This window comes from Sander vitreus, chromosome 7, assembly GCF_031162955.1.
Source record: "Sander vitreus isolate 19-12246 chromosome 7, sanVit1, whole genome shotgun sequence".
NCBI classification, from domain to species: domain Eukaryota; kingdom Metazoa; phylum Chordata; class Actinopteri; order Perciformes; family Percidae; genus Sander; species Sander vitreus.
Window position 1 is genome coordinate 5115521 of NC_135861.1, and position 12976 is coordinate 5128496.

The 12976-nt window shown below is 40.1% G+C and overlaps 1 protein-coding gene across 1 annotated transcript in view; it reads left to right on the forward strand.

Annotated features, from left to right (window-relative positions):
* The first annotated feature begins 910 nt into the window (after window positions 1-910).
* Window positions 911-12976, forward strand: part of lamb2 (laminin, beta 2 (laminin S)) — a 51643-nt gene continuing 39577 nt past the window's right edge. Inside the window, exons 1-2 of the mRNA XM_078254300.1 lie at window positions 911-980; window positions 1409-1476. Of these exons, the coding sequence (XP_078110426.1) occupies window positions 1446-1476 (31 nt within the window). The 5' untranslated portion in view covers window positions 911-980; window positions 1409-1445. The remainder of the gene's footprint in view (window positions 981-1408; window positions 1477-12976) is intronic.

The window sequence follows — 12976 nt, forward strand, 5'->3', positions numbered from 1 at the left end:
AAGTAATATCGTTATCGCAATATTCAACGACGTTATCGCGTATCACATATTTTCCTCATATCGTGCAGCCCTAATATTAACCACTTCACTCTGCTGGGAGTGGTGCAACTTCCACATTGAAGTGTATGGTTGTTTGTAGAAATCCACTAAAAAAAAATCAATTACCCAAAGAACTGTTAAGCAGTTCCCCCGAAACACAGAAGAACAAGTCTGATCTATAGTTCTACAAAGATTGCACTGCATAGTATTTTACTTTTTCTTATTTGACCTTTAGTTGTTGTAGATTTTGGTCTTGTTTTTGAACTTTCTGACAACAACATGCTGTTTAACAACTTGATTTGAACACTACAGGGTGGCTAACAATAGGCAATAAGCACCTGCATGTGAATAACACCTGAGTAACCAATCAGCATTTGTTACCTTAGTATACTGTATGTTTAGAGTGACATTTCATCACTTTTGCATAAACGTAGCTTGTTTCACAAAAGAATATTACATAATCGTTGTTATTATTGTGTTCATTGGGTTTTACACATTGCTCATGCACATAAAATAAGTTATTAAATAAAGGTCTTTATTTTACTTTAATGGAGGCAAATCTAGGCAGATTGATGGAAGTGCATTTTTGCTGTAAATGGACATCTCAACTATTTTTTAAGGGCTTATTTTTAAAAAACTGTGGTCAAGTTAAAACTATTGTGCCACATGAACGTATTATCTTTCTTTTTACCCCTACCTTATTCCGCCCACCCGGGGACTCTACACGCGACCATCCAGTCAGCAGCCCCCCCGCGGCTCGCGACCTCCCATACGGCTCTGCTCTGCTCCGTTCCGCGAATCCAGCACGGGGTTTCCAGCGGAGAGCCGCAGGAGTTGAGGACTTCTCATCGCCGCTCAGCCTCGCATCCGTCCGGCTACTCTGCAGCAAGTGGACCAGGAGGGAGACTGTAGTCGTACACAACACAGACTGAAACAGCACGGTGAGTGTCGTCTTTTCGATTAGCTTAGCCTACTATCTTTTAAAGTTTAAAGACAACCTAATATTGCCTGATATATTAACACATTGGACCGCTGAAAACATTTTTGCTTTACGTAGTCCCACCTGACTGAGAGTATGCTAGTGATGGTTTTTTTTCAAATTAAACAGCACAGAGGAACTGACCAGAACAGTGGTCCGTAGACAATTCTATATGGCGGAAACTGATAGTGGATTCAGAAAACACAAAAAAGTTGGACAAAATAAAAGCCAAACTTCACGCAAAGTGTGCGTTCTTCTGCAGGGACTACAACTTTTTATCAATATTTCATTTTCATAAAAAAAAAAAACCAAACTCTTTCGGTGCCTGTTGAATGTAGCTATCTGTGGTAGCCTATATTACTGTTCATCACAAACTGTTGCATGCCACAGGTTGCCTGCAGCCCCGCGGGTTGAGGTGTGCTCAGAGATGCAAGCGCCACTGGTAATGCTCGTCTGCGGTAAGTAGACTGTACACAGAGCCCTTTAAAGTCAACCCATGTTTTCTGCTGTATAACAAATCCTCAGAAGTGATTCACTGAGCGGATATAAAGGCTGGCAGCTGTCTCCAGGTCACTGGGCTTTCTTTGATAAGTCTCTGGAAAAAATGGAGCGTAGGCTCTATTCATGTTAAGACCTTGGATGTTGAGTTTAAGTCTTATTTCATTATGTGAATCCATATCAGTTATTTTCTTGGTTATGTTTTCAACATCCTGGCACTTAATGTTCCAGAGGGTGTCTGCAAGTGAGAATGCATTGAGAAGAGGTATATCTCAAGCTTATGTTAAGATAATAAGGATTTCAACACAAGATAAGAGGCTGCTTTGTCCTTTAAGAGTAACATTTTTGCTGTGAAATGGCTGGAGACCAGAAAACCCTTCCCCTTTATTACCTTAGTGAATGGTAATCAAAATTGCAAGTTGTTTTACAAAACTGCACTTATGGTTTCATATATTTACCTCTTCCAAAGTGCAAAAAAAGGTACAAGTCAAAGCCAAAACTACATTTATAAAAGACATGAATTGAAGTACACTCATGAAATGTGTCTCTTTGTCTGTCACAGTGACTTCTAGAGCAGACTTGGCAGTTTCATCTCTTAGCCTCTATCAATATACAGAACAGTCCCCAGTTAAACACAGTGCAAGAAACAAGCAACAGCTCTGGTAGAAACAGTAGCCTGAACATGGTGGGTGTGAGGCTGATGGGAGTGTTGGGGCCCCTGCAAAGAGATAAGATGTTTCTTTTTCAGGGCCCCTGGTGCCCTCCGGGTCTGTGGAGTCGTCTCTGTCTCTGTCTGTCGGCCTCTCTCTGTGGGTGGTGTCACTCTTTTTATGGTCCTCCTAAAACAGCCCAGCTGAATCCGCAAATAGAGACACCCACTCCACACCTACCTCCAGCACTGTTTAAGACCCTTCTGGATGCGTGTGTGTCCAGTGCTGCATGTATATGTATGTGTGTATGCATGTGTGTGGGTGACAGAAATAAAGGAAGGCTGGGAACCACACAGTACCTGATGAAGGCTTCTATCCACTAGATCAGTTGTTTTTGTCTCATTTGAAGCCATAAAAAGACACAAAAAAGTTGCGAAAAGCCATCAGTACTGTTGCCTGACACCTGCACTACTCCAAGCAAAGTGGATGTGTGCTCAATGCTATCAGTTAGCTAAAGATCTATCTGACTAATGACCCTCTATAAAATGCATCCTAATGCTTTGTTCCCTGTAGCTGAAGACAATGGGCTCATTGCTCCAGTTAAAGTCTATTAGTACCTGCTGTTAGCACCCAGGGTGGCTCCTCAGCCATTAGCACTGATCACTACTGCTGCTCTTTACGATGGCTCCGATCGTTTTCAGGACACACAGCAGCACCCTTGGCACGTTTCTCTTCAGGTTTTCTTCTTTTCTTTTGTAGATCAGGAGGAACGACATTGTAAAGTAACAATAAAAACATATACACACTTAAAGCCCTTGGAAATGTATTTTCTAATTTCTAATTCTGCTTTTTAACATGAGTGATGGGCTCCTGCGTTAACTAGCTCCTTTTCTGCCAAAGTTAGAACAGTTTTGTGGTATTTTACATTCTGTATTGTGTTTTTCTGTGGTCTAGTTACTGTTTTGAAGTAAGCAGGGCTCAGTTTTCTACTATTTTGGGGGACATTGTACACATTTTATTTAAGACACATTATTGTTTTTAAATGCAACCCTATCAATTAAAAGAAGAAGAGGGGCTGACCCCTTCAAAATACATTGATATAGGCCTAATCGATGAGATAAATAGATTCAAATATCTTTATTAGTTTAGTATCTAGGTTCAGGTTTCCATAGGTAGTCAAAGAAACTTTATAGAAGATATATATATATATATATCTTAAATTGTGTATTGAGCATTATGTTTTTGGCTGCAGCCATGCCCCGATTTAATGCTTGTTCTGTGGTGGCTGTATGAAAACCTCCTCGTCTTTGGTTCTGGTTTCATCTCATTCCAAAAACCATCTTGTACCTCAGCAATTAACTCAGAAGCCCTTTTATCTCCAAGTATTTACGGTATAAGTTAAGAGACTGAGTCAAAGGAAAAGGGTCAGAGACATAAGAGAACATCTTTGTAACCTCTGATTGATGTGGAAAGATTGAAGTGTGTGGAGAGGAAATGGGTAATAAGAGCCACAGAGAGAGAGATGGGATCAGCTGAGATTGTATTAGAGCGAAATCAGGGGAGAAAATGGGAGCCAAGGATGTGTTTCAGAGCGGAAAGGTGTGTCTGACATGAAGTGTGTGTCCGTGTGTGTCTATAAAGCTCACACGCTGTCATTGTAGAGATAGGGAGCTGTCCATTCAGAGTCCTGACGCCTCTGAGGACAAGCTCCCAGGTCAAGGGTTGCGTCCAAAAAAACCCAGGGCAGAGACGGGTTAATTGGAGTGTGTACGAATGTATGCATGTGTGTGTGTGTTTGAGAGAGAGAGAGAAGGAGAGCGTGAAAGGACTCAGGTTGATCACAGGGACAAAAGAACCAGCAGTGCCTCCTCTCTTCTCTTTTTCTTTTCACTTTCTATTTCTATTGTTATTCTCTGGTGGGTGGGGGTGGATAGAGGAGTGTGTGTGTGTGCGTGTGCGTGTGTGTGTGTGTGTATCTGCAGAAGTTTTCTTGTGTTTCCTTTTTTAGCTTTTTAGCAAAACAACAATGATAATACAGCTTTTTTTCTCTGAGTACTTGTGTTGAGTGTCACTTAGCAAATGACTTTACATGAAGTGATGTGAGGGAGGGAGCCACACATCATTATTTCGGATGAAGGAAAGAAGGCAGGGAGGATGGAAGGAAATAGGAAGAAAGAAAGGAAGGGGAACTTCACATGAAAGAGGATCGAGGTAAATCCTCTGTAATTCACCTTTCTAAGAGGTGTGTGTGTAGGAATGGGGTTTTGTTGATCTACTGATGTTTTCTGTGTGTGTGTGTGCGTGCGTGTGTGTGCGCGTGTGTGTGTGTGTGTGTGTGTGTGTGTGTGTGTGTGTGTGTGTGCATCTGCAGAAGTTTTCTTGTGTTTCCCTTTTAGCTTTTTAGCAAAATGACAATGGCAATATAGCTTTTCCCCCCTGAGTACTTGTTTTGAATGTCACTTCACAAATGACTTTACATGAAGTGATGTGATAAGTTCAACTGAGGGAGGGAGCCACTCATTATTTCGGAAGAAGGAAGGAAGGCAGGGAGGATGGAAGGAAGTAGGAAGAAAGCAAGGAAGGGAAACTTCACATAAAAGAGGATTGAGGTAAATCCTCTGTAATTCACCTTTCTAAGAGGTGTGTGTGAAGGAATGGGGTTTTGTGTGTGTGTGTGTGTGTGTGTGTGTGTGTGTGTGTGTGTGTGTGTGTGTGTGTGTGTGTGTGTGTCTGTGTGGGCAGGTGAGGGTTGGCATTAGGCAGTGGGAGTGAGAGAGTGTGTTCCCGAAGCTTTTGTAAGCCACGGCCTCCGGAAATGTGCGGATGCCAGAACAATGGTGCGGTAAAGCCTACTAACCACCAGCACTAGAGACAGAGAGGGAGAGAGGCTGAAAAATTGGAGGGGGGGGGGAGGACTGAAAGAATCAGGACAAAGAGAAAAGAGGGAGAGAAAGACTTTAGGCACAAGGGAAGGGGTGGGGAGAGAGGAGAGGGCACAGGTTTGTTTCATATGAAAGGACAGTGAGTTAGGTTTCCCCGTCCTGTTGGCAGGGGCTTTTCTGGATGAAAAGAGGAGGTGGAGATAGAGGAGGAGGAGGGCTTAAGGGGGAGGATGAAGAGGCATGGAAGAGGAATGGGTAATGGGAGATGGTGTCATTAAAAACAGTAGGGTGGCTGGTACAGTACAGTGGTGAACCTGAGTGGAGCTGCCTTGTGCTGACAGTGTGGAGTGAACAGGCATGTTACCACGAGGAAAGAAACACAATACGTTTTTTGGCAGTGGCGGTTCTAGGGAGGAGGGGGGGCGGCAATGGTGGCCAGTGCCCCTGTAATATTAAGCCTCGACCCTGCTCTGGCCCCCTAACTGTGGCAAATATTTTCATACATTTTTAACCCCACTTTTATCCCCAAAGAGGGGATATTATTCATGCTCAGTGATACATTTCTTTTAATGGTTATTCCTGATATGTGTATCGTTGGTCTTTTGTAGTACCAAACCTATGGACGTATAGTATGTAACACTTGTGCTAAATATAGCACAAATATATATATTTGAAATGGTCTAGAACCGCCACTAGTTTTTGGACAATTTGACATCATACACCGACATGACTTTAACATCTTCACTTTTGAGTGTTGCTTATGTTATTTTTGTGACTGTATATTCATGGTTAGTAACAAGCCCTGATCTGTACCTATCATAGTAACCCGACTATAAACATTAAGACAAACAGTGAAGTTAACACCCAGCTTAAAATCCACAGTAACAGGCCTTTTTTTCACAGAAGACACTTTGACTTGTTACAGTTGGAAATGCACAGGTGTAAATATTAAAATCAGATATGGTTAGCTTCAGTTCCCAGGTCCTGGCTCACTGTCACACTAAGTGCCTTTCCATCCACCTATTTATATTCACATTTTCAATTTGCAAATGAAAAACACTTTTTTTGAAGAAAAAAAAGGCTAAATATCACTAAGAAGTATTTACTCTTGACTGAGTTGGAAAAATTGGCATATCGATAACAACAAAATGTGACAAAGTGCAATGGAAACAGACAAACATGGACTGATGAGGAAGCTGTATTGTTTCTCAACATAATAAATGAAACAAATACAAATTAAATCATACAAACTTTATTATTTCAGATATAGTCAGATGGAAGCTGCTTAATAAATAAAAAATATCTCAAAATATTTGACCATAGAAATGAAATGAAATTAAAAACACAGCCCTGGTCTGCTGGTTTGACCGGAACTCTCCCGTTAAAAAAATTTCAAACAAGCAGCTGCCTAATAAATAAAAACTGACTGGCCCGTTTGCCTTGATGTGAGAGGAAAAGCTGACGGTGCAATATCTTCATTGAGTCATGAACAATGTTGGGCAAGTGAATTACTCATTACATATTACTCAGTATAAAAGTAATCACATTACTCTTTTCTCAACAACACAAGTCATTAATGATCTAAAAATAGGCATAGTATCATCAGGATGTATGAGTTTCTTCCTGTTTGAAAGCTCCATGTTTACCACAATTAGAATACAGAGAGACATGTCTTCATGTCATGTCCACTCTCTTTACCTCTGACATGCTATTTGTTTGACAAATCTAATAACAGGTTGTGTTGTGCAGCTTGTTAAAAAGCACTCTCAGACACCTCTTATTATCTAATAGCAGACAAGCAGCAATTACTTTGAGATACTGCAGCATTTCAGGATGGAAGGAGGAATAAAGAAGGAAGGAAGGAAGACGGAGACAAAGAGAGGAAGGAAGAACATAGGGAAGGATGGAATTAATGTGATTATTTCCTGGAGACATTTCTGATTATGATGTTGTCATGGAAGATTTCGTGGCCTCATGGTGGTGTCATCTTGTAGCCCTGTAAACACATACACACACACACACACACACACACACACACACACACACACACACACACACACACACTGATATATAAACAGACAAAGGTCTAATAAAACCTTGTAAACGTTGGCCAGTTGTCTCATGTCACCTGTCTTCCTAAAGAGCCTGCATGTTGTTTTTAACTGTGTAGTGTAACATTTACCTGAAAATAAAGAAAGAACTTAGACTCCACAATTACTAGAACCTACATTTACCATTTGGCAACTTGAAAGCTTTTTTAAAAATGTGTTTATTAGATCCTCCTCGTCTGTATGTAACACAGGCGTTCTGTTAAAACGTTGTAGTCTCTTTGTAGTCTTTCTAGTCACTGCTCAGACATGACAAACAGAAGATAACTGTTTGCACAGGCTGAGTAGCACTCACCATGGCACTGACTTTATGTATTACAATACAATGGAACGTAACATTGACAAATATATATATATATGCAGATTTGATCACTTAAGCCCTATTCGCAAACGATTACGAGGGGACCTCGTGATTTACAGCCCCCGAGTCTGTCCTTCGTGGGGCGCATTCACACTGGTTAAGTGTAGTCTGTATTTTACTTGAATTGACTGACATTATCCCCCACATATGATGTCAATGCTCTTGTCAAAAAGTTTATGTATAATTGTCAACACAGTCAAAACATCTCTTACCGAAATATGGTCGGTAATTTACAGTGGAATTTTTGACAAATTACGGACATGGCAGATTCGCACAGGATTAAGATCACAGATGACCTCCGCAATTATTACAAATTACTAGGAATCCCTAGGTAATACTAGTCCTGTGCGAATAGGGCTTTAGATTACACAGCATTAGCTTTTAGCACAAGTTTCAAGAGTCTACTACGGTAATTGATTTTCATATTGTACAGAAATTATTTTCTAGAAATGTTAGACATGATTTGAAGATAAGGAGCCTAAACAGTTATCTCATCTGAGCCTCTGCAGATACCCAACCTGGAGAAATACAAGATACATTTTCAAGCATTGTTTGGCAGATTTGTTTTCTCCCGTTCTCCCCTGGCTCCTCCCTCAGGAGAAACATAGGGTTATTTTCAGTTCAAATCTTTACACACATGGAGTACTCCCCTGTGTATTTTAAATTATACTCAGAATGCGTGTCTGGCCTTTGCCTTTGGCCACACAGAGGTTGCCCTCTTTTTTTTTTTACACAGGAAATGATTATGTTATTACGTTCATTGCTGGTCATAGGTTTACATACGAGGATGCATACTAAAGAACACAAATGCACACAACAGGCACACAATTACTCATTAGACAGAAAAGTATTTGTAATTGTGCACATGCACACACACGCATTAGCCAGATTATCATGATACTAAATATCACACTATATATCATATCACACTAAATGCTTGCCTCAACTAATGACTCGTGTGCTGTAGTTTTCTCTGCGCTTTCCCTCTAAGTGGATCCAGATTTTCTTCATCAGAGGCTCTGATTAGCACCTAGAGTGAGCACATCTCTGCCCAGTGGTCCCCTGAGCAGCTGCTGAGCACTAGGGCAAACACACATCACTAAGAACAAACATGAAGTGCAAGTTTCCATCCAGCCCCACTCTCCACTGTCCACCTGTTGCTGATGATATTCCATGTTTCCTCTCCAACATGGAGTGATTCAGACTTCTCCGGGATGGGACAGGAATGTGAATGTTTCCTCCAGTGGAACCAGCTGTCTCCGAGATCCATGCCTTGTTAATCTAACAGCCTGTGTAATGGCCAGCGTCCGGCCACACTCACTGAGACCCTGTTTCTGTTAGACAGCAAGGCAGTCAGTCAGTGACAAACAGCTGAGGAAGACTCAAAGACCATGTTAGGCCAAGACGAAATATATAATGAATGCAGTCCAAATATATGAAAATTGACACGTTGCTACAAATGTCAAATACAAAATAACATGTCTGGGCCATCATGTTCTTTGATATGAATTCAATATTTAATACAAAGGGCCAGATATTAGATTAGATTAGATAATACTTTATTCATCCCACAATGGGGAAAATCACTTGTTACAGCAGCAGTTTTTCCACAATAAAAACAAACCAACAAACAACCAAACAAACAAACAAACAAACAAACAGGCAAACAACAGACAATGTGCAAAAAGTACTGAATGAATGTAAAGTGACATTATATAAAAAGTATTGTAAAGTAAGTATTGTAAAGTAAAGTATTGAATAATATGTAATTAAATAACATAGCAAAAGTAATTAACCATAATATAAATGATATTGAAGTGTGACCATAATATAAATAATATTGAATATTATTCAAATATTAATATTGAAAATTAATATTTCACATTTCCTAGTTTTTATATAATAACGTACATTTATATTGCACACACGTGTATCGTTCATTATACAACAAGTATATCTGATCAGACAATCTGATTGGTCAACTAGACATTTAGAACGTGCTCATATCAGCATGACAGCACACCCAGAGCCATTTGAGCACACCTGGCTTTTAATGTGATTTTTGCGGAAGTACAGGAGCTATATCTGTCGATGAAAAAATTAATTTTTTTCAGCAGATATCTTAGTTACAACAAGATTGAGCTAGCAAAGCAGTTTTGTGTTTATATGTGCGGTAGTTATTCAGTTTGGGAAGTTCCACAATCTCTACAAAGCTAACGTTAGCTTAAGTTGACTGGCTGACTAAACGGGGAGGGACTAGAAATTATCTTTGTCTGGTTTTTTATTTATTTATTTTGAGAGCAAATTGCCCCACAATATGAATACAGTTTGGTTATAACTTTTATTTTGTTGGTAAACATTGTTGTATAATCACAATATTACACTTGAGGGTTTGATTTAACGTCATATTATTGGCACTTCACTGTCGTGCAAATAAATGTTAAATCAAACCCTCTCGTGTAATATTGCTAAAATACAATCTGTGTCAAAAAAAATGAAAAAAATACAGATAAAATAAATAGGAAGAACAAGTAAGAGATAAAAATTAATGTATTAATGAATAACAATGAATGCTGTGGGTAATTTTAAATAAAGTAATAGTTTGGTAGGAAAAGCAAGTTTGAAAGATGAATTTTAAGTTTTCTTGTAAAGGTTGTAAGAAGGGCGAGGTGCACATTTTTAAATCTACAGGGAGGCTGTTCCAGAGTTTGGTGACTAAATGCAGCATCACTGTAGGCTTTAGTCCTGGACAGAGGAACAGTTCATGGGAGCGCACAGTGATCTTTTTAGTACATCCACATATAAATTGATTCTATAAGTTACAGGCAACCTGTGGTTAGATTTGAGCACAGGTGTGATGAGCGTTCTCAGTTTTGTTTGGGAGGAAATCCTTGTTGCTATGTTTTGAACCAGTTTCAGATGTTTGATCAGGTTCTTACTGTCTTGCAATATACAAGACTAAAAGATAAAGAGTTGCGTGTCATCTGCGATGGAAACATGGATGGATGGCTGGTTTTCAGTTGGTAGACTTTAATGGCAGCATGCACACAAAAAACAATAGGGCCCAGGACTAAACCGTGTGGCATACCACAAGAAATATTTACAGAACCCCTGAAGAACCTCAGTGTTTTATATTTACATTTGAGCTTATAGCCAAGCCACCAGTGGTACTAAAACACACAATGCTCCATACTTGGGTAATAACTAACATTATGTGACATATCAAAAAGTTACTTTTGTTACCTAACCTACCTACCTACCTAACCAAAATAAGAACGTTAGGTGGACCAGGCCTGGGCATCAACTATTTCTTGATATTTTTTTGTATTCCTATCCAGCTGTGGGTCTGTAAACTTGTTACTACCTTTCACACCATCAACCCTCATACTGTTAAATAATACATGACATTAAGGTCAGCGATCATTTTCATAAGCAAGGCCCTTGGAGCTGATTAAGGAAGGGAGGAAGTGAGGAAGGTGAACAGTGGGGCAGAGAAGGGAGTCAGAGCTGCTGAAATTCTATGGACATCAGAAGAGAAGAGAGACGGGAGGCTGAGAATAATAAAGAGGAGAGGAGGGAGGTGAACAGCTGGATGTTTGGCTGTGGGAGTCGACCATCCATCAGCTAAGTGCAGAGCAAAGAGAGCAGGGAGAGACAGGGAGGGGGAATGTAAACTAATTAACTCGGTGGAGTTTAAAATACAAGGCTGATGACTTTTTCTCTGCCCAGGTTTTAAAGTAGCTGTCTGATGCTGAGTGCTAAACATATTTGTGCCACTTTCTAGTCCCACACTCACACAGGTCAGGTAATAGCTCATTGCCTGTTTTAAAATTATGCTATTCTTGTCTGCTCACTGTCATAGGCAAGCTGATATTGGATCTAACCATGCTGTCATTTTAATATTCTTGGCAGCATGTTTTGTTTAACTCTTAACCCTCCTCCTATCCTAACCCTCCCCCTGTCTGAGCAAATGTGTATGTGTCCACAGTGTCCATGTGTGATTTTTTTGTCCATCTGTTTGTCTGTTTTGTTCTTGGGTTCCTTCATTGTTTACGTTGGTAGATGTGACAGCAAACTGTGTCTCGCCAGCCTGTCCCTGTGGAATATGTCATGTTGATGCCACATCCCCCCCACCCACCCCCACCACCATAACACATAGAGCTGGAGGAGTAAGTTATTCTGTGGAATGAAATGGATACAGATGGGTGACAAATTAAAACTTAAGCCAACATAAAGTAAGTAAGTAAATAAGTAAGATATTGGGCCACCACAAGCCTCCAGAACAGCTTTAGTTCTTGTAATAGATTCTTCAAGTCCCTGAACCATACTGCAGGAAGGAACACTAGTCTTCCAAACTGTATTCCTTAGTGGCTTTGATGATGGTGATAAGAGTGCTGCAAAAGTCACGTTACTACACCTGTGAAGCCTCCCATTAAAGATCTCATACTGTAAAAAGTGAGATTTCCATGTCTTTTTTTAATTATAAAGCAGGTTGATGTGCTATATAAATACTGTGAAAGTATCAAAAGGCTCAACCCACAGAGAAATGTACACAGGCCGTATTCAGAAACTGTGCCTTTAACCGAGCTGTCAGGACTTCGGTATGGTTGTGATGTCACAACTATACTATATATAGGTAGAAAATTCCCTTAAAGTGCCAGACCGGGCTCTTTCAGGAGAGTGGCTTAATGAGACAGGCGCTTAAACGGAGCGTGTAAAGCGGGTTTAGCAATTCAACTAGATTGAGATCTGGACATTGCAAAGGCCACAGCATGTCATTTAATCCATTCAGTGACTCCTTGTGTATAGAATCATCTGGATTCATTATGTTTCTCCACTTATTTATCAAGAAGAAATCCTTGTGTCACCCTTCTGAACATAATAAGGATATAATAACAGTTCACATCAAAGGGGAAAACTATACTGTGACAGTATAGTTTTTTGTAAAACAAATCATCTATAGGTAGTTGCTATCTCCACAGTCTGCCCTGTAGGAATCTCCATCTATATTGTGACTATCCCAACGAACAAATTGACCAGGCCAAGTCTGTCTCCCTAATCACTATTAGTGAGAGAGTTTCTTTTGCTGCATCAAATCATGCTATAGCCTTTTTAAGGAAATAGAAAGCAAGGTAATTTTGTCACATGCTGGCAACTGAGGCACTTTTAAAATAAAGTTCTTGTGTACTTTACTTTCTGTTTACTCGAAAGCAGAGAGGAAATCAAAGACAGCGATGAAAGACAGGAATAAAAGCAGAGCTCACCTGGGGGAACATTGGGCGCAGGGGTGGAATAGGGTTAGGGTTATGGTTAGTTGTATCACTGCCTCTGACAGTTAAAGCATTGCCTCATGTGAAAGACCTGTTGGCTTAGAGTCAGATTTCACTGTCCTTCGGCAACAACATAATAATAATATCATGCCTTTTTTTAACTGTTAGCCTAGAATAGGTTAACAACAG